Source organism: Diachasmimorpha longicaudata, chromosome 6, assembly GCF_034640455.1.
Source record: "Diachasmimorpha longicaudata isolate KC_UGA_2023 chromosome 6, iyDiaLong2, whole genome shotgun sequence".
NCBI classification, from domain to species: Eukaryota; Metazoa; Arthropoda; class Insecta; order Hymenoptera; family Braconidae; genus Diachasmimorpha; species Diachasmimorpha longicaudata.
Genome location: NC_087230.1, coordinates 7792714 through 7815188, shown reverse-complemented (window position 1 = coordinate 7815188; position 22475 = coordinate 7792714). Strand labels below are relative to the sequence as shown.

Below are 22475 nucleotides of genomic sequence, written 5' to 3'. Positions count from 1 at the left end.
GCGGTGAAATAGCACTGGGGGAGGAAGGTTTGTTGCACTGATGCCAGGAGTAATTATTATTGTAATGTTCGTGACTCCCTGTGATCGCATGCGAATACCGGTTATGTATTTGTGGGAGGAGACGTAAAACCGGGGAGTTTATGGGGTATGATGGAATAAAATGTTAGCTGGTGGAAATATTCTCTATTGAAAATTGCAGGGCATATTTTTGGCCAGCCATGGATGTAGCCAAATTACTCAGAGAAAAATTCTTATTCATAATATACAATTTTTCTCACAAACTTATTTTCCAAATTTTTCATTTATGTTTGCACCCATTCTTTACTCAATTTTCATGAGCAACTTTTGGGAAAAACTGTGCTCTCTCCGAAATTTGTGATCGTACCATCTTCTTCAGGATTTAATTCATTTAATTTAAATTTTCATTTTTAATGGCGAACAATTTTTTAGAGATATAAAATTAGCTACTCCGTGGAGTGAACGAGTCACGTAGCGTTTGGATATACTACTTTAAAGTGCAGGCGATGAAAAATATATCAGACTTTTTGCTTCCAAACAACTTCCCCAAACAACTCTCCCAATATGTACCAGGATTTCTGGGAGGTCGTGTATGACGCGTCGTCCCGGATATTGGGTAAGAGTTTAAATTTCGATTAATTCGTGATATAACACGAGCAACGTTGGTAATTCATCTCAGGGCTTATCGATTAGCAATGCAGGGGGTTAAGTTGAAAACTCAATTTTCATGTCTGAATAATGTCCGTGGTTGTATATTTCCGAGCGACATTGCGAGTTACATGATGAAGGGATTTCCAGTCTCTGTCGTATGCAAATTGAAGAATTATGGTATCAAGGGTATTGCCATCGGTGTTCGCGTGTGCTTATCATTGAAAATTGGCAGGGGGGCGGGGAGATAGCCAGATCATCTATCAAACTTTGTGGGGAAAATTGTACGATAAATGTACGGTATCCCAATATTTCCGGTGTTTGCGTCATTATCGTTCGTAATGGGAATTACAATGAATTAATTATGAATATCCGAAGGGGATTCGAGGAATAAAAGTAGATTTAATTTAATTACGATAATTAAAACTTTTAGATTCCTATGTTAGTTTTCACGTGCTCTCGACGTAATCAATATTCATCCACTAATTGGAATCACTGAAATAACATTTCAATTCATAGATCCAGTTACACGGGCTATCAATTAGGAGGGGCCGAATGGGAAATTTCTTACGGATTTCATAATTAACAGATTGATTAACATTTGATCGTGAAAAATCCTCCGGAAGTGAATACTGACAGTACTATTTTTGAAGAAGTTGTCGGTATAATTTTACCACCGGAATAATTCCCCATTTTCTCGTGTACCAATGCAGCCAATAATTTCCCTTCGAAGGGCAATTGCCTCCCCGAAAAAAAAATGTGTGAATCCAATGATGAAGCCCTTGACAACAGATCCAGCCAGACAGATATAATCACCCCAGATAGACCTCTCTCCCGCTGAATTGTTTGATCCTGGCAGAGTGAAGGACCCGTTGGTTGAGTATATATGGCAAGCCAAGATGGAAGGCATCCGGTCAAGCTCAAGAAGAGGGATAGGAATTAAGAGAGTGGCCGAATGATAGAGGAGGATAGACTCCGGCTCAGGTAGTCAAACTGTGGAGGATCTGTGTGAGAGACGTTACGAGAAAGGAATAGTGGGAGAATAAAACAAAAACAAAAAAAAAATATTAAACTCGTCTGGTGGCTGGAGAGAGGCCGAGGGTACCGAGGATACTCCGTTGCCCTCCCTCTCGTGTTCGCTCAGAACCTAGCGTAGGAAGTTGGCATCGTAACGGTTACACTGTACTTTTTATGATTTACAGGTAAGTGTATGTGCCTGAGGTTGTGATGGATCATTTGCCTCAGTCACTACTTCATCCACATGATTTTAAAGGTCCGCACTGGAGAGAAGAGAAATAATTTCCATCACGACGAAATCATTGGCTTTCCTCAACAATTTCGTCGCCCAGAAATTCCACCCCCCATTGAAAATAACCAAACCATTGTGCCCCCATTGTTGTTAAAGCCGAGCAAAATTTAGTCAGAAATATATGTCAACGAGTTCATCATCGACATGAACATTAAACCACAAAAAACTTTATTAATAGAATACCTTGAAGTTTTTTCTCAGTCTCCCAGAACTTCTGCAACTCCGTGAAATACTTGTCCAATATGAAAACCTTGGAGAGGCCTAGGGTGGCCATCTCAGGCGATCGGCTCTCCAACTCCCCCAGAATTACCACAATATCCGCGTCTTCACTATTCCAGAGTAAATAATTAAATTTCTCCCATTTCTCTGATCATCGAAGATATCACCCCATCAATCGGGCAATCATCATCGCACTCGCACATTTTTCACCCGATGCCACTGAAATTTCCGGTCTTTAACTCTCAAACGAACACCGAAAAAGACCTCATAAAAGCAAATTAATATGACCTAAAAATGACGCCGCTTGTAAAATAACTTCTTATAAAGAGTTAATCGTTTTACTGAGAACAAATGACCACAAGGCACGATATCAAGTACTTTCTCGAGCGAAGCCAAAACCCTTGCGAAATCCCTCTCTTTCAGGCACAGCGGTGCTCTCGTACTCGCGTTACAATCCTTCACCATAAAACACTCTGTTTTCACCCAAAGTCCATTAAATTCGCCTGTATAAATCCGAAAACTTCTCTCAAACACCACCAAACAGTTTTCAATAGTCCTGTTAAATCTCTATAAAGGACATTGAACACCATTTCCCTCCGCACATTCTACTTTTTTTTCGTCCTTCCCCACAAATAAATAAATAAAACCGAGGAAAGGATTTATCGAATTCACAACACCATCTCCACTGAAAACTTTGTACGACCAGTCTCAAAAAGCCCGATCAAATCGTGTGCAATCATTCAGAAAAAATTCAAACGAAATAAAAGTTGAATGAGGAGAAAAAAACGAGTATATAACCGTGTAAATAAAACCCTCACAAACGCGGTGAGTGCGAGAGCAGTCGCGTTCAACTGGGCGTCATTGTTGGTCGTAACCCAGCGGTTAGGCTGAGGGCCCGATCTCTTCTACACTGCGTTTACACTAACTTGGATGAAATCATAGCGTCAGGTGCCCCACGAAACACGTGGAGTGAGAGAGATGAGAGTTAGTTGGGATGGAGTATACGGACCCCGAGGTCCAGGGGCCCACTGAGAGTTGCATGACGACTGAGAGAGGGGAGTGGGACTCGGTGGCTTCAGATACTCGGTGAAAAATTCTGAGACCCGTAGACTATATTGAGGCATCTTGGAGGCATGCAACGGGCATCATCCGTTGTGCATACTAAATTCAAGGGCCTTTTTTAATTCTCTCAAATTTCTTCCCCCACTGAAATACCTAATGAATTTTTTCCTGTTCGGCGGAGATGAATTTTTTTCGAAAGAGATTTTTCATCATTAGAGGGTCATCATGTCATTAATTGGAAGGGGGATATCATAATGAGGCAGATGGCTTACGGATTTCGATGTTTAAACATTGTGGTGATTAATTGGACGGAGTTTAAGGCCCCAGTTACCACGTACTGGTGAACATTTCGGTTTGAATGTAGAAAATATTTAAAAAGTCATATTTCCATTTGATTTTTTATCTTCAACACGATGAAGGATGTTAATAGTGCTGGAATTGGAGGAGAGGGGGTGTTTTTGAGATCGAGATTGATCGAATACTCAGCTCGATCTGATATTGCACTTGACACTTTCTAAATTCACGTGAATTTTAAGTTAGAATTCAAAGTTCATTGGATTTTTCCCTCCAAATGGAGGTCAATGGCTTTTCTGAGAATACCTATCAAACAGTCCATCAAGTTGCTCTTTTACTCATGTATTAAATCCATGTATTACCCATGTATTAAATGTTTCCACTGTGAAACATCTAATGAAACCGCTGAGAGATATTTTTACAATACGAAATTTACCTCTGAGGTCATGTTCATAAATCTGCTGACAATACCGGGAAATTTCGAGAAATTTCAACTAGTGGATATTTCTGAAACGTCCTCGAACCCAATATTCCACCAGGAATCCAATATGGCTAACCGCGTCGTGCCTCGTAAACAATAAACATATCCTCATCTCCCTCAGTTACAGCTTCCCATTAGCTTGCGGTCTTGAATTGTCGATGTACTCTCTCCCTCCCCTCGGATCTTCGGGGGCCCTTTAGACCCCTTTTCTCGCTCGAGAACTCAACGACACCCGGGAATATGTACACCATGAAGCTGAGTGTTGCTCGCGTGTGCGAAGGTGCGAGAGAGATTGCTCCGGGAGAAGAAGAGTGGCTGAGGCCTGGAGAAGTGAGGAGACTACACCGGGAAGCCCAACCGCGCAGCTCTACGAGGCCGACGACCACTCTAGTCTTCTCTGCTGTTGTTTTCTCTCCTCCTACAGCCCCCTACCCCCCAGCCCCTTTCACCTCGTGCCCAGTGTTTTCCGCTGTACGTACTTAACCGGTCAGATTAACTTTATATTTGCCTCTAGCATTGTGTTTGGGATGGTAATGGAGTTTGTAAGATTTCAGATTAACGTGATTTAGCTAAATGCCGAGTAATATTTTCAAAAACCCTTCTGGTACCAAGGGAAATGTCCAAAAATCCCCGCCATAGAGTTATTCATCTATTATTGTCTATAAAAAAAATTGCTGATGGATATTCTGTCAGTAATCTGTTCTGCAAAGTCATGTGATGTTCCTGGAATGAAATTTCTAATCTTGTCTCATCAACTTCCTGATAGGGATTTATTGTTTTCGGTACAGTAAAAGGCCAATGACGCACGTCGATGCGTGCGTTATTCCGATTTTACGCACGTGACCAGTAATTTTCCTTCAACTCTTCTGTCCAGGTAATAATTAATGCTAAATTTCTCAAAACCCAAGACCTGTTTCTGAATATTGTAATTTTTTTCCTCTTTTATCAACGATTTTTATTTCGGTTTAAATGGGGTCAAGGTCGGGCTATACAACTGGATAATTGAGGGATTTTTGGAGGCGAGAGGACGTGTGTTAAAGTCCTTCAGTAGATTTTAAATCCTTTAATCGTTTTCAGTGAGGACATGAGAGAGAGGGTGAGAGATGAATGGAAAAACTGAGGAAGAGCTGACCCGTGTGATTTGGAGACGCTGGGAAAACCGGTTTCGATTGTACCGGGATGGGGAGGAGGGGGGCAGTGGCGTGGAGTGGGATGAACGGGCCCCGGGCCTGTTCGCGGCCTTCTCGAGGGCCCTTGTCGTTTCGTTCCGCATCGGTAAAACAGGGGGGCCCGATCGGGAAGATACCGAGTGATAAGCGCTCACCTTCCACAAGAGTCGCAGTTGGTTACGTTATCGATCACCGGATTGTGATCGAAGGACAAGCGATCGAGTCCTCTGATCGATGATCGATTGGTGGGCGATCATCGAGGGGGAGTTGTACCGAATTTTATAGCACATGAAGGGCGGGAAATTTTTTGAGAATTTTGGAGAAATATTTGGTTGCTATTGATGCTCGAATGCTGTGCAAAAGGCCCAATTGATATAAAATAACTAACAGGCTGTAATAGGCGGGCGAAGCACATGAAAATTTTCGGTTGTTGAAACAGGAGAAACGGCGATTTATTTTTACGGGTTCGCGTCAAATTGTCAATTAGATGGGAAATGAAATAAAAGAGAATGCACGGGGAATTAAATGAAATTGTTCAGTTGGTTAAAAAATTTGAATTTCAACGAGAATCTCGTATATTTTCACCTTCCACCTGAAACAGCATCACAGCTCCTGGAATGTACATTGGAAATTGAATGAAAAGCATTGTTGTGTGATCGGCGCATATGGGAAAATATTTTACTGCTTTTTTTTTTCATTTTTTTTTCTATGCAAAATGAGATTTGCGATTCTAGTCGCGCTTTGGCAAAAGGGGGAAATCATAAAAATATATCCTACGGTGGCGAAAACTGCGGAGGGAGACAAAAACGAATCGGGTTCCACATGTCGGGGAAGTGAGTGATGGCCGAAGCGAGCTGTCCCAAGAAGCCAGGTTCACTCTGTGAAATTCATGTGGGCCTTTATCTTGTCCAGTCCCGCTAAGAATATTGGGGCCGCGTCGGTGATTTCAAACGGAAATGCAGTACGGAGTGCTGCAGGCATTGGTAAAAATCGGATGATTTTGGTGAGTGAAGAATATTAACAAAAAAAGTATTATTTTGTCCATGAAATTTTTGCAATCTATTTTACGGGTCCTCGCTAATTTAATAAATCACCTATTTATTCAAACTACCTAACAAACTATTCCATCTTCGATTTTTATTCGAGAATACACAGGGCACCTTCCACTGAGAGGAAAAAACAATCTGAGAACAACTTTCGTTTTTCGAATAACAATAAACGTGACAATTCTGTCAATTCATCAGCACGTAACGTATAAATTCCCAGACATTTCCACCACTGTTGAGAGCCCCATAAACCCCACGACAGGTTCGTAAAATTTCCTGTCGTTACCTTCAGCACAGGCGCAAATTCCGGAATGTAAAAGTGATCAAGAGCATAACAAAAAACAAGTGGAAAGAGGAGAAAAAAAAATGCCGAGTGAAATACATTTTCATCCTTGCTTTTCAATTTCCCTAAAAGCGCCCAGCGGCCCTTGTATAGATATTTCACCGCCCACCCCTTCCAACCCCCTACCACCACTTTTACCACACCAGGCCGTACCTCGACGTAAGAAATTATTCATTCAATCGTAAGTAGAGAATGCATAAACCAAGTTATTGCAAAAAATAAATCATTCCGGATATTCCACAGATATTCAAAAAACTCGTACACAAAAATTACGAGAGTAATAAAAAAAAACATGTACCCATGAATACGATCATTCGGTGATTGGTGATTCAGGGCATGTGCACCTGTGTGTGAAAATCCCAGTGGGCAGGGAGAATGTGGGGCGATTCAGTGTGATTCTATCCAAGTGAATTCTTCTCGATATTTCGAGACTCGAGTTATTCGGTAACTTCTCGAGACCCACAACTGCTCCCTCTCCCCAGGTCGCAACATACTTTTTTGCTTTTGTCAAGATGAGGACCGAGGAAGCATCTCCACTGCAGCCGGTAGAGAAACGAATCGCCAGGACATGTCCTCAATGTGATGAATTCCTTCATTCCAAATCCTACCGAATTCTCCGGCCTTCATCCTCCCGTGATTAAATTGAAATCGTGATTTTCTCGCTATCCAAAATTGTCACAATCCTCTCAAATATTACCGGACATTAAGGATTACTTAAACCTGAAGGAGACTTGCGTCGAAACCTCAAAAAATCCTTCACAAATGGCATTGATGAATCATTAATATTAATTTCTAAAAAACGATCTCGACTAAAACTGAGTGCCGATCAACAAAAAAAACGCTAGCATTTTTATCACATAATCAACAAAGATAAAAATGAGTGAAAAATAAGGGGGTAAAAAGTGGCTCACCCTCAACCCACCTTGAACCCTTTCATTTGCACCAGCAGTAACGCTGAATGATCGATATCCGCGATAAGAGCCGTCGTATCTCGTTACACTTGCCATCAGTTTTATATACCACTGGATGTGCATCGATTCGTGTATCCACCTGACTCCCAATATATCTACATTGCCCCCTATTTGCCAGAAGGACGCTAATGCAGAATCATTTTGCTCGTCGTGGTCTAATCGAGCGTTCAAATTATATCGGCACGTTTCACTTTAACCGGATTTTCCGGCTTTCACCATAACCAATGACAAATCGATTTTCACCCCCATCCAATAGTCATTTCAAATATCACGTGGCATTCCACCACCCGATTTCTATGATTCTCTCATCCTTTACAAGGCTTACGGACTAATCCACAAGATTCCCTTTGGGATATTGAATTGATACATTCAGAATGAAGTGTGACATCATTAGAGCTGTCAAATCCAGAATAACTGCAGATTAATCGATCTCTGTACCGCTGACTCGATTGAATTCCGCTCCGTCGAGCATATTATTCTTCTCACTGTTACTTCGTTCAGCCCTCGATCAAAAGTCCCTTTGCATTTTCTAGTAAGAAAGGTCATTATCTGGATCTTCATCCTTAAAATTACAAGTACAGTGACCCTGTCCACATGCAAAGGATTCAAAGAGCCCTAATCCGATCGATGCGGTGTAAAATAACGAGTCAAAAACACCCACCGCAGTGAAAAAATGGCGATTGCAGTCACATCTCCATAAAGATCGACTGATCAATGTCTCTCGAAGATTTAAACACCTCAAAACCGAGTGGTTGCGTGTTTGATGATTTTTTAAAGGGCTCCCTGTTAGTCCGAGCAACAGCATCGTCTGATATACCTAAACGATCATTTGAAAATCAATTAAAAAAATTGTCGAGCGCCGAGGTGTGGGTATAACAAGGTGGGATCGATCTGATAGCATCGCGGGGAGCGCAAAAAAAGAACTACTCGAGCAAACGAAAAGAAAAAAAAAATCAACAGAAAAAAAGCTTCGGAGGGAGACGCGCAGGAAAAGAGACGAGTGCAAACAAGTGAGAATGAAAAAGGATGAAAAGATATTGGGCAGAGTGGTGGGAAGGAAAAGCGAGAAGAATGGCCAATGGGTCCTTTGTAACTGATAGAGACAGAGGGGGCTCGAGAGTACAGTATGTAGCCATCCTTCGTGTCACAGTGTGCGTGTGTAAATGTGTGAGTGCACGCTGGAGAAACCTCTGATCGTGATTTATACCTATCGTTGCTGGCAACCCTTTCTTTTCGCGGTCCGGTGTCACACGGCAGACGAGCAGCGTTCAGTTTCCGCACACCCAACACCCCCTTTCTCGTCATTCCCTCTTTTTGTTGGTCGCAGTTGAATTTTTTTTTTCTCCCCCCTCTTTTCATTTGAGCATTTCATCCTTTTTCCCCCGCAACTGACCCAACGGTTTTTCCTACTCCCAAGAGCTTCCTACGTTCAACTGGCCTTTTCCGCTGTCTAAACAATTTTAATTGCTAATGTAATTCATAACGGGGATATTCCTGTCTGAGATATATCATCAGAGGGAGAACTGCTGAGGGTTGGATTATCACGTTTTCATTTTCTTTTCTGACTCGGATTTTTTTTCATTGAGGGGGAATTGTTTGTTCTACTGTTGTCCTGGGGATTTTTGGAAACGTTTTTCTTTTTTTGGAAGAACAGAATTTGTTTGCAATTAAAGGACGTTTGACTATACTACGTATTTTCATAATATTTTATATCATTGGGCCCGAAATATCAGGCCTAATGACACAAAATTATTTTTGTTGCAAGTCCGTGGTACATGATAATACCGTAGATTGCAAAAAATATCCATCCGCATGTAGATGAAGTTTTAATCGACTGTGTAGCGCGCACCCGGATATATTGGATAATTTGATTCCCCACTGGTGCCGTCAACTGCAGTATACGAGTGCAAGAGGGATTTTTGTGCACTCAATTTTGAACCCACGTACATATCGCCGCACGCAGTGGAAAGGGAGCGCCCTCCTCCCCTCCTGCTCATTGATGGACGAATTAATTAGCACGAGAGTGATCGGTAGGCGGGTACCTTCCGCTCGTGCGATCAATTCATTTAACGGGTGAAAGATAAAAAAAAAAAATCCTCATTCACCTCTCGCAGTTTACGATTTGAACAGAAAAACTTCACTCAATTATAAATGTTGACTCGCAAAAAAAAACACATAGACCGATGTTTAAACCAAACGGCTATACATCCCCAGTGGATGCGAAAATATCGCCGCAATTTGTATATTTTCATGGGCTGATGAAAAAAAGTATAAACAAAACACCAGTGGGGTAATCAAATTTTCAACTGAATTTCAATTGGTACTAACTTTTTATTCCACCCGGCCGGTCCATATTTCACCAATCATATGTACCCATGTCATTTAAAACACCGGGAAAATGGTTATTCGACGAGACATAGAATTAATAATAATTCGTAAATACAAGCGCCTATTAAACCTCGTCGGTCTCTCTCATGAGAACTGCAATACGAGGGGTTGTAAAATTTAAACGTTATAAAATTGAAAAATAATGCTGCGATGAGCCCTTCCCTCCCCCCTCCTGCCCCAATTGGCGTATCGTTCAAACAAACATTTATTAAATCAAAGTCCCACTCTCTGCACTCGACAAGCCAAGCCCAGTGGGAAAGTACCTAGGGACATAAACAGCGCACGTTGAGTATTAAAAAGCACCTGGTTATTTATTTTCATCTATATTTTTTTCATTCATTTTCCCCTCATCCCCCTAGAAATTTTTTTTCCCCCGATTTTCATCAAGAGACGAAGGGCTTGCATAAAAAATGCACTCGGCAGGATGCAAATTTATGTAAACCGCAGTGGCAGATATCGTCGGCATGTATTTACTGGTGGGTAGTGTGGGGACCGGGGTAACGGAATGCAAAAGCAGATCCGTCGGTACGTGCTATGCGTAAATAGATAGAGTATATGGCAGCAACGACTGTGGGACCGGACGGGGGAAGGGGGAGACTCCTGTCGACGGTGCGCAAAAGCTCTCCTCCACTTGGACAGGCTGAGGGAGAAGGGTGCGTAAACGCATAAATACGAGTATCGAGAGTATGTGCCTTATATGCACGACTCCAGTGTGTCCGACCGCGCATGAACGTGCACTACATTCTGGATAAACATACAAACGTTTCACTCGTGCCTCGATTTCTACCTGATTCGTCGATCTACCTGGGGGACATGTGCACACATGTTGTATGGATATTTATGCCGGGCTGGATTCATTGGCAACAGAAGGACCGGTGGAGGGAGGGGGAGGAGGGATTACGCATTCGAGGGCGGGCGAGAGGGGGTATAATCATCAAACTGTGTAATTGTTGATTATTGCACCATTGTTAATGCGTTGGAGTGATTAACATCGCGGTGAGGGGACTGCCGGTGGACTTAATTCGGAGGGCAGGGGGTACCGTCACCGTAGGAGTACAGGAACGTGTATGATCAGCCCAATGTATGCAACTAATTATGGATTATGACAGGGTTGAGTAGGTGAAATATGTGGATGGGAAAAGAAACTCCCAAAATGACTGGAAAATAAGGGTTTGACAAGTGATTTCCTTCCGAACTCATTTGACATCTGATAATTATTTGTCACAAGGATGTGGAGCGATATATAAATTTTGTTTAATGTAATGTCAACTTTGCGAGTATTGTATTTAATATGGCAATTAATCTCGATAAGTATGATTGGATTTGGTCTTGCAGTGCACCATCGCGAAAAATATGTCTAATTAGTTGACATTTGGGGAAAAAAAGAGATGCACCGCCCGGGAATCGAACCCGGGTCGCAAGAATGGGAATCTTGCATGATACCACTACACCAGCGGTGCTTAGCACGAATTTAACTGAAAATTGGGATAAGACTATCCCGTGTGTTGAAAGGCAGTGATAAACTCATTTAAAGACACATTTAACTCCCACTCTTTGAAAAAAATAAATAAATTGCAGCACTTACACTGATGGCAAGAAACATGTGTCGTGTTTCTTTGATGCATGACATCCTTGCAAGTTCCTCTGACTTCCAGAACTCACAATGAGCATACGCTCAAGGGTTTTTCCATGGGTAGAATAAAGTGAAGGATCTGTATACGGTGAGGAGAGGAGCAAACTGGTCCATACTTGTATGATGTTCAGTCCACAAAAGCATCATGGCAAATAAGACCGCTGCGGACGTTGTGAGAATAAATAGGCCAATTTAAAATTTCCGTGGGATTCCGAAGCAGTATTTACCCTCTACTAAACTACATTTCTAACATCATTGCAATCTTAGTAATTTTGAAAAGATCAAAAGAAGTTGGATAGCCCAATTTCACGTGGAAAGAAATTTTAGATAAAAATTAGACCCCCAGAGTCCCAGGGAACGAAACGAGGGACGAAGATTAGTTTTATCACGAAAATTACTCTCCCAAGTCTAATTGTTGCAACAAAACTTGACCTGACAAGTGGTTGATTGATATTTTATCCCACCTTTCGCCCTCTAAAGTTCTAATTTTTATCTCAAGAAAAAAATTACTGATTTTCCAAACCAAGAGTTGTCCTTGAATAATAATTCCAAAAAAATTAATGACCAATAAAATTGAAGTTTATCGCACCCCAATACAACCCCATCTGTTCTTCCCTCTCAAATTTCATGATCCATTTCCTTTGAAGTACAAACCCAATTTCGTTGCTCATCCATAAGACCCAAAGTAACCACCAAAAATACCCCAGAAAAGCAATTCTCTTGTCATTCTTTCTTCACCCGCCAACCAGAAGGTGCCCTATAATGTTTTATTTATCAATTTTGTGTTGGAAATAACGGTCCGAAAGAGATGGTGCAGCCACTGTATACATATACCGCACTCGCTGACTCTCGCGACATACGGAAGATCATGAAAGGAATGGTGATTTATGGTGGCAACACCTGACTCTGTTTCGTACGTTTACTCGAGCATTCGAGCTCGAGCATAAACTTCTCGACAAACTTCCCACCCCCTCACCACCCACCTTTCTCATTTCACACTATTTATATTCAGCCATTAGTTGTCTTTTTTCCCTTCAGGTCGAGGCATCGGGTAATGATTTGGTTATTACGACCTGTCAACTCTATTTTCTACAGCTAATAATGATCCGTGAAATTCGCCCCTGGAATGGAGTGACAAGCATGCGCACGTTCAATCGCACGAGAGAGTCAAGATGTATTCATAAATTATCAAGAGGAATAACTTCTGCTGCCTCACGAGTCTGCAAAGCATCTGCTGTGGCAATTGAGTACTTATTTTACGGTAATTCAGCGTCTGATTCTACCCTCACACATCATAAACATTTTATCTTCGCAACTTCATTCGGTGGATAAAAAAAATTCACGCACTTGAGTGGAATATTCCGGATAATTCTTATCATCCCGGTACTTGACAACATTCTAAATAATCAAAGCAGGTGAATAGATCAATCAAATTGAATATTTAGGCCGTGAATACATCGACTGACAATTTATCCCTTGATTAATGTTAAAATCAATAGCTATGGCAGCCATAAACAACGTCCGTTGATAAAGAACCCCATCAAGATTAGGCATGAAATTCACGGTTACATAATTAAGTACATAATCCACCCGTCGTCTGTAATATATCTGTAATCAATTGTCGAACGTTATTACGTGCGTATAATGAAACCTTTATTGCAGTGTCAAACCTCCACTAATAACCCCCCAACATGATTTATTATTCATCCCCCTCGCCGTAACCATAGTTCTGCATATCCACCCACAAGGCACCCGTCAAATTTCTCCCCCGGGGATCTTCCCACAATAACAAAGAAAACAAAGGGTCAAAGAACAACAGGAGCCACCACAAATGTACCTCCACCCCGTGCGAAAAATATCGATCCCACCGATAACTCGATCACTCCCCACAGCCTCTTATAGTCTTCCACCACTCCCCATGATTACTAGAATTGATACTAACATCCGGTATAAACCCACGATTCTCACCTCACGTTACACCTTCCATTTCATCCTCCCCCCTTTTTCACCCCACTATTTCTTTTGTTTTGCACCATAAACAACTAAGTTTCAACAGCAACAAAAGAAGAAAAAAAAATCATTCGTTTGATGTTTGGGGCACAAGAAAATGCACCAACGGTAAGGAAAGCCAATCGTGCTTGTCAGTGAAGAGGATAAAAAATGAAAGGAATGAAAACGAGAGCTGTATATAGTGCAGACGTCGAGAGGGGGAGGGGGGCTAGCATAAAAAAGAGTGCAGAAAACTCTTGACGCGCTTGATGCTTTGGTGAAAGCATAGTTCCATCCTTTTTTCTCTTTACCCATATATGGATCTCAAACGAAAAAAAGTCCTTGACAGCAGAAGATTAAAGCTGTACAAAAACATCGGAGAGAAGGATAGTTGGGTAAAAAATCAGCTCGTCTGGAAAATGGGGATTAGAAAAGAACTTTCAGCTGTTGAGAGTAGCCACTGAAGTACGTATATACATCGATGTACAAAACTTCCCCGATATTCTCGGGCTTATTCTTCAGGTGTAAGGAGTATCCCTCCTTCACTGGCCACTGATGTGAATGGCGGTGTCGATTACCATTGACAGTAGAAAGCGTTGTAAAGGAAAAGCACGAAAAATTTGGCAGAATTATACTTCGAAGAGATTTACATAAAATAGTCATGAGATATTTTTTTTAATGAAAATCCGTTCGTCTGTCTCAAAAATATGTGCCTCTTCCGTAATCTGTCAGTGGAAATAGTATTCAGTAAAACTACCCGAACAGTTTCACATTTTTTCAGTGAACCTCCCAGACTTTTCCTAGAGCTTTTTTGGCTTGTCCTGAAAGTGTCCTGAAAGAGTGTGTAACTGTTCCGTAATTTTTACCGCGTACTGTAATTTTTAAATAATTTTCCCCTCCGTGCAAAGTATTTTATGAACAACTATCTCATGTAAACCCTCCCCAGTACCATAATGACACTTACCGGTGTCGAGCTTGCAAGAGGCTCTCTGCAGGAGCCAAGCTTGCAGCGCAAGTCGTTCCTGATGTCGGCAAAAGAATTCAGGTCTGATGTTGTATCTCTCAAGAAAATCATCGCACTTCCGAAAAGCAGCGAGTGCTTTAGCCGCAACTGTCTCATTAATATTTCCGAAACCAATCTCACTCGTTAAGTAATTTGTTGTCGAGGTGGCTGATCGCTCCTCGTAAGTTTCATCGGGCAGTAGCATACCCATTTTAAAAGTGATAATCAAAAACTTGTTCAACACATTGCACACGCCAGTCAGTGGTCTGTTGAACTCACGACCTCCAGTAGACTCAGGCACTCGTCCAAAACACATATTAATCCGTCGGATAAACTGCTCACCCGTGTGACGTCTTTTTCTTTTTTATTATTTTCAAGTTCTTTCTCTTGTTCAATTGAAGTTCTTTTTCTCACCGTGAATTTCCCTCCGGTTAACGGAGTTTCATGAAAAGTTTCATACTCATGGAGAGAGCTGGGGGATGGTGAGGGAGAAATGAGAAGAATAAACTTATAACTGCACGGCGGAATAGTAGATTTTAACGAGATGCATATGAATGAAGAAGCGGTCGAATGTTTCCGGCGTCGTTGGTTCGTGCATTTGAAATGAATCCTCTTGATCGAACCCGATGGCATGAGCACCAGTGCCACTTGGATCTCCTCGACTCGAGCCTCGACTTCGCTCTGTGGCCCTTTGTGCTCGACATATTTAAATCAAACCGTCGGTGGAATAAACCCCAGTGCACACCACAGCGCGTGCACGTCTCCTACGTTTTCTCCTTGGTTATATATATATATATATGTATATATATATTTTTTTTTCTGGAGCAAAGTGAATTGTGTGTATACGGGAACTAAACTCGGATATATTCTGTATTGGTTGGGGCTGCGGTATCGACGAGCTTTGCCTTTTCGCGTTCGTTTGTCCTTCTCATTTTATTATTATTATTTTTTTTAATGTTGTTTTTAACTCGAGGTTACCGGTGCTGTCGGAAGGTAATGTACCCTCCTCTGTCTCTGTCTCTCTCTCTCTCTCTCTCTGAACCTGTAGAATCGAGATTTATCACGTGATTTTTTTTTCTGAGTCTGCGGAGCACAACTCAGTCTTGTTTATTAACTCGACACTGGATCAATGATGGGGTGGGGCCAATGTTCCCGGGAATTCAAGGAAAAAAACTGCCTGATGGGTTTGTATCCCCCACGATGTTGCCGACTTTCCCGCGGGGTGACAACGAGTCTTACGATGTAGCTCTCTGATGTACCAACGGTGTTTCCTTCGGGCTGCTGTATCGATTACGCGTTCGCCACTGTTACCCAAGTCTGACTCCTGGAAATATAGAAAAATATGGGGAGTGAGAATGTACTAGTATGGAGAAGTGTGGGGGTGGTGAGAAAATTGGCATTTGTAGGTTTTTTAATAGGCATTTTGGGAAGCAATTATTTTTATTCAGTTAATTTCCAATCATGAGATATTTATTTTCATTGAATTCATAATTTAAAAATGATGGAACTGAAGTTCACATCTTCCAATGATTTTTATAACGCACATTGTAATGACTACGAGGGTCGAAATTTGATCGGAATACATTGAACAGAAGAATTTAAATTCTGAAGTAGATGTGACCTGTTTAAGGGGATACGGTCAGTGTGGGTAAGACGACATTTTTCGGAGGCTAAAACCTGAGATATTTTGAATTTTTTTATTAAGATCTTATCACTGGATAAATGTTTTACTACTACACGACCCACGTCACTTTAAATAAATTTTTAACAATAATATCGAGCTCCCCATCCCCCACTCAACTTCTTCAATAATTTTCCTCTGCGAGGGGCTTTTTTCTGCTCAATTGAAAAATTAAGTCTAACGTTTTACATTTTTTATTCCATAAAACCAAGCAGTCAGACTAACATCTCCGGAATTTTTGTGCGGTGTCCCCTGAAATTTAAAAAAATTCAGCAGCCCAAGGTTCAGATTAAAAATGTATCATATGTTAACGTGTATATGCGGTTACACTCAAAGGCTTCGGTATACACTGTGTTATGATACCCTTGTTCGGGATACTTGTTCCGAAATAAACGAAAATGCATGCAACCGCGGTTTTTTCACCCCCTACCCTTGCCCTTACCCATTTTCTTCACCGTAACCACGGTCTGTTTGCTTTACTTTAAAGGGAGATGGTGTAAGGCTCACTCTTGTGTAAGTTTAGGAAATTGATCTTTAAAAAAAGGACACTGTGTGTACATGCTCCTTGCACATCAATCTATATGAGCACACAAAAGACTATGGACCTTTATCTTTAATGCACAGCCTCTTTTTGGCTAACATTATGCCCAGGATTATACGCCCCCTGGTATTTTATCTCGAATGGTGCGGATATGAGATGATGCATTAATAATATCAATCATATTTTTTTTTTCACGTGATTTTACTTACACTTTTGATTTAATCGACTGCTCTGTTTACATATATGGAGATCGGGAACAGTACAGAGTGGGGAGAAAATTCAGTGACGGATAATAAATGCTTCGATGGGATATTTAAAGCGGTGTAATTTTTTTGATTTAATTCCACTTACGGTTACACAGTGGTATCGCATGATATAAGATGAGTTTAGCGCATTAATTAACAAGAACATGTAAGCGGCTCGATTTTGCCAGGGAAAAAAATCTCTGAACGAGGAGAGTTTTGGCCTACGGTGTAGTTAATACCATTGACGATACCACAACACGCAATATCCCTTGTGGACTAATTAATTGAATGAGTATCGAGGAGATATTGCATTCCATTGTTGTAAATTGATGATATCGGAGAAGAATTCTCCCTCGTATCGACAAAGCAATTTTTTACTACTGTTTCACCGAAGGTTTGTTATTTTAACAAACTTCGGGTTTTTACTGTTTTCGTCGAAAGGATTTTTTTATAATTTCCTAGAGACTACCCTGAGCCCCTAATTCTGCATATTTTTGAAAAAATCATGTCGAAGAGCTGCTCAAGGTCAGCTCTCTCCTGAAAACGACAATTCAAGTTCCCTTGACAAATGATCATTTTTTTAATCAAAAAAATGTTTAAAAATCCGAGAAATATTGTTAACCTTGCAAAACCCACAAAAATGTCCTCTTCAATGCATCAATCTTCAAAAAATCTAATTTTAAAGATCAACACTTTCACATTAGCCTCATCTTACCGCAGTGGAAAATCCTTCTCTCATCTGGCTAAAGTGTTATTGAACTCAACCCCCCTCAACCGTATCATGACCACCCCTCCCCTAATGTTGAAACCCACTCATCTCATACGATATCCTAGCTGTTTGTGTCTTTTCATCTTACACACTCAAGTTGAGGGGGAAGAGAAAGAGAGAGAGAGAGGGAGAGAGAGACAGCTATCGTATCATAAGTTACATTGGGCAAAGGCGCGATTGCACGTAGAATCCCCACCGTCTTGGTTTGATGGGGGGCTCTCTTAACCGAATGAGCGTGCAAACCATTGGTCCGTGAAAGTGCGACTTACCGGTCCAATGACAATGAATTATTATTCATCCCCCTCCCCCTCCCCCATCCCCATCATCAGTCCTGTCTCCACGTCTGCTTCGAGCTTTGCATGCGGTGGTAAACCTTCCAATCATGCAGATTTTCCACCCCTATTAAAAGTAAATCATCGACTCGCTTGTGATCTTTAATAGGTACATTAGTTACGCTTAGAAATCTCTCCATGAATTTCCTCTATCTAATCCAAATTTTTTTCTTTCACACCCAGCAGAGAAAATATTAGTTATGTAACGACTTAATAATTTCGCTGAAGAAAAGGGCCATTACAGAAATAGTTGAGCATCATAAAAGGTGAGAATAGATGTCGAGGGTGTTATTTTGGAATTGAAATGCGAATTGGTAGGGACAAGCCGTAAATAATCCATAAATATTCATCAATCCACAGACAGGCGGCTATCTCGATGGAGATGGCAGGCGTCGTCTTGATTGGCCCCTGGATGACTAACTGACAGAGACTCAGTGGTCACACGTGAGGGTATGAACAGTCATTGGATCACACATCCTGACCCTGATGCTATCTGAAATGTGATACTAGCAAGACGAGTTGAGTTACATTCGAGGGGATGATTAATCGTAGCTGTACATCAGACTAAGTCGAACATTCAAATTGTCCAGCATTGGAATTAATGGGAACGACAGTATCTCTTAGACTGACCTGTGAAAGTAGGGAAACTTTATCAACAGTTGAGTGGTAATTTTCCGGAGAGCCAGCGGGCCAATGACTTTCAGTAATATATCACTGATTGGTGATACGGTATATGGGAAGTGTTGTCTGCTCCGGGTGTCACTTAACAAAAACTTGAACACAGTGTTCCGGAAATTGCACTCAATGATTTTTAAGTGTGAGGTACTTGACGTACATTGCAGGTAAACAGCCCTTGGACCCATTCAAATGCTCGAGTAAACTATTAACTCCATGTTGTTCCTTGAAAAAAGTTCTGGGCTCAATTGTCTAGAGCAAAAACAAGCTGGTGCACGTGATCGAGGCGCTTGTACGAAGGAGGTAAGAATGAGGCGGTGATTAGGGGGTCCGGAGATGGCGGTGGAGCCTGAGGGGGCACCTCATAACCGCCCACTATCCCAGGGCCGGCTGTGCGCCCTCACCTCATCCCCCTCTGGACCATTCGGAGTATCGTGTGTACGTATGGAGATGCACGCGCGCGCGCGTGGGAACGTATTGGATCGTTCATCATACAGACGTTTTTTTACGGTGCTTTTCGCGTGTACCTCTGGGGCACTCGACCAGACGCCGAGGCACAGGACGCAGACAGCTATCTCACTCGTTCATCGAACAAATAAAAAATTAATGGGCAATGAGATTTTGAGGATATCCAAGTGGAGCTACGCCGGGAATTGAATAGCTTCATGAAGAGTTATATCAGTTTCATCGATCTTCGGCAGTAAAAAATACTGTTCTTTCGTTTTAAACAATATGTCACCGATTTTCACATATACGAAGAGAAAAATTCCCTAATCTGCCAGTTTAAGGCAATAGTTACGCATTTTTTTAGTGAACCAGTTGCAAATAAATGCATAACTATTCCATAATTTTTACGGAATATTATTTTAACTGGCAGATCACGTACATTAAAAACCTCATTCGTGATCATTTTTTTTTCATGGAACTGAATAACCCCATAATTTCCATGGGAAAAAAATCACGCGTTGCAATAAAAGAAGAATCTTATTTTTCGTAGATGAATTCAATAGTGACTCCTCGACTTAGGAATCCCCATGTCCTCCGGTGACTGAAATTACCATTTAACTGGAACGTTAAAAGGGATAAAGAAAAAGAGAGGGCTGTGGCAAACGTTTAGGCATTAGCGATAATGAAAAATTGTGTTATGATGGGCTGATTAAAAAGAAACAGTCCATTTATAGAAGCGATAGAAGCTGCCGTTATAGACATTCTCCGGTGCACACAACGTGCTTCCCACACCGCAGAATAACGTGGCTATGCGCGAGTGTATAATAAACTGACAATACGTGTGCAAGCGGTAAAGTGCTAGGGAGCTTCTATACAGCTACCCCATCACCCCTCCTCCCCGCCGCATACCCTTCTCCACCGATATCCACCCCGACCCCCTTCGGGGATGCAGTACACATCGTACAGTGTGTGATACCGATGATGACGTGGCAATGTTACGAGGCTATTACTTATCATCCCTACAGAGTGAGCGGATGTGTATGATGAAAACTGGGGGTATAAAAGCAAAAGAGGTTTGGCAAGGTCGTCACATTCACTCTGTACAACTCTTTGACCTTCTCTATGGGTGGAATTGAACAACAAAATTGTGAGAGCCATAGTTTTTTAATCCCACCGAAGGGATACACGCACAGAGGGAAATATCCAGTAAAAATCGCGAAGCAGTTCACGTAATCCATAATGGGAAATCGCTTTCCGAGAATTTTGATAGAAATATAAGAGAAAAAATTCAAAATACTCACGGAGAGAATTTTTTTAGCAAAATGCTACGACGTGTGCGGGAAAATGTCGTAATTCATCGGCTGTAAAAAAATCGAGGGGTGCGCAGAGAGAAATATTCAATAAAAATTGCGGATGGCGAATAATCATCGGTAATGGCGAACTGGTGGGGATGTGGGTGAAGATTTTTTCGGTAGTTTATATGCGAAAAAAGAAAACCCGCGCGAATATCAACAGTCCAAAAATATAATCCGAAAAACCTTTTGACCATGAGTGAGCACAATGAAGCAGCTTCACACACAATCCAGAGAGAGAAAATCCTTTTTAACTGAAAATTATACCTTTATGATCTCCACGCAGCATGTGTAAAAGGCAAAAAAAAAACTTGTCACCTGTTAATAAAACACCAAAAGTGGAATGGGTTATGAGGGAAAGATGAAAAAGGAGAAGAAAAAAATGAAAAAACGAGAGGATTTTCCTCCCCTTTTGGTTCTCGTGGTTTGTACCGGGCGTTTGCTGGGTGTACCAGCGTAAAGAGATTCAGACATTCAGTGGGTGGTGTGTGCAAGGAGGGAAAAAAAAGCTTAATTAAAATTCCCAAGCTAACCGACTCTCGTTTCTGGAAAAACGACCCCCACTCACCCTTTCACCGGTCCCTCTCGGTCTCACTTGTAAGCGGGCACGGCCCGCCACCCGTTTCTGGGTATATACTCGACAAAAGGGCAGAAATAAACCTGGGCGACGGAAAATATTTAAAATGTCGAAGAATCCCCCACCCAAGACCAGTGCAACACCGGTGAGACCTTTAAAGTACGAGGATTTTCGCTACGCCAACCACACTTGCCCCTCCTTTCCTTCCTTCCTTCCTTTTACTTTTTCAACCTCCACTTCTATTCATCCCCCCCTCTTTTAACACAAATTACAGCTATTTACAGTCGCGAATTGTCCTCGGGTGCAAGATTTTGTTATTTTCATTAACTCGACACTCAATTCAAAATCTACTTCGAGGCGCCTAGAGCGTAAAACGAAAGTCTCGTAGCGAAAAAAAGGGATGAATTCAAAAAAGAGTGTGAAGATTTTCAAAATTTACAGGCGATGGAAGACAGCAGCACTCAAAAGCCTAAGAATTTTCAGACTCAGTGATCAGCTGTCAAATCGTCAAAAAAATCAATCCATAATCATCAATATTATCCCCATAAAAAATTGAGCTCATCTCCTTTTAAAATCATCTCCACATCTGCTCCTAAATCTTCATCTTTTGAACTTTCATAATTTTTCTCCTGTAAATCCAGTTAAATTTCGCTACTCCGGCAATTGCAATGTGTTACACCACAGCCCCCCCACCTCACCCCATGAGTCCCCCATAAATTTGGACTAATTCCAAGTGACGAAGTAGCATTTCTCTTCCAAAAAGCCCATTCACCCATATTTCGAGTGTTAACCACAGTGGCATCCTCTTTTCTCCAAATGACAGTTATTCCAACCCACGAATTGTCTTCACTCACAATGATTTCCTCTTTTAATACCCCCAACGCTCAATTTGAAACCCAGTTCCGGCCTCGGCATCGAGCATAATGAAAGCCTCGCCACGACAGAAGGTGACATTCCCCGTGCAATCCCTGTTGCCAGTTTCCACGACGTGCGATTCAACCGCATTTGTACACACACGAGATCACACATACAAGTTCACCCGTAGAGGGAGAATACGTCTGGACGTAGCAAACAAGGAAGCTCTCGCTGTCACGTTCACTCGCTCGCGGCTTTTCCTTCCCTCATGCGAGGAGTGCACACGCTCCAGCGTACATTCATACAGCCTCGAGAACGAATAATTCTTGAATCGAGGATAGTGCACCCTCCGGGATAGAATACCCACCCCCACGACATTTCTCATCCCCCTCACCCCTTTCTGTCATCGTTCCACTTGCTGCGCCCTC

General features: G+C 41.7%; 1 protein-coding gene and 1 non-coding gene across 3 annotated transcripts in view; both read right to left on the bottom strand.

Annotated features, from left to right (window-relative positions):
• Positions 1 to 22475, bottom strand: part of Dachs (dachs) — a 45115-nt gene that overhangs the window by 13318 nt on the left and 9322 nt on the right. The window contains exon 2 of one of the 2 annotated variants that reach the window (XM_064123022.1): positions 14535 to 15897. In XM_064123022.1, the coding sequence (XP_063979092.1) occupies positions 14535 to 14889 (355 nt within the window). In that variant the 5' untranslated portion in view covers positions 14890 to 15897. Of the gene's footprint in view, positions 1 to 2158; positions 3075 to 14534; positions 15898 to 22475 lie in introns of those variants that run through there. The other variant, XM_064123023.1, reaches the window with a different exon arrangement.
• Trnag-ccc (transfer RNA glycine (anticodon CCC)) lies at positions 11338 to 11408 on the bottom strand. The gene has a single exon. It is a non-coding gene; the product is annotated as a tRNA-Gly (tRNA).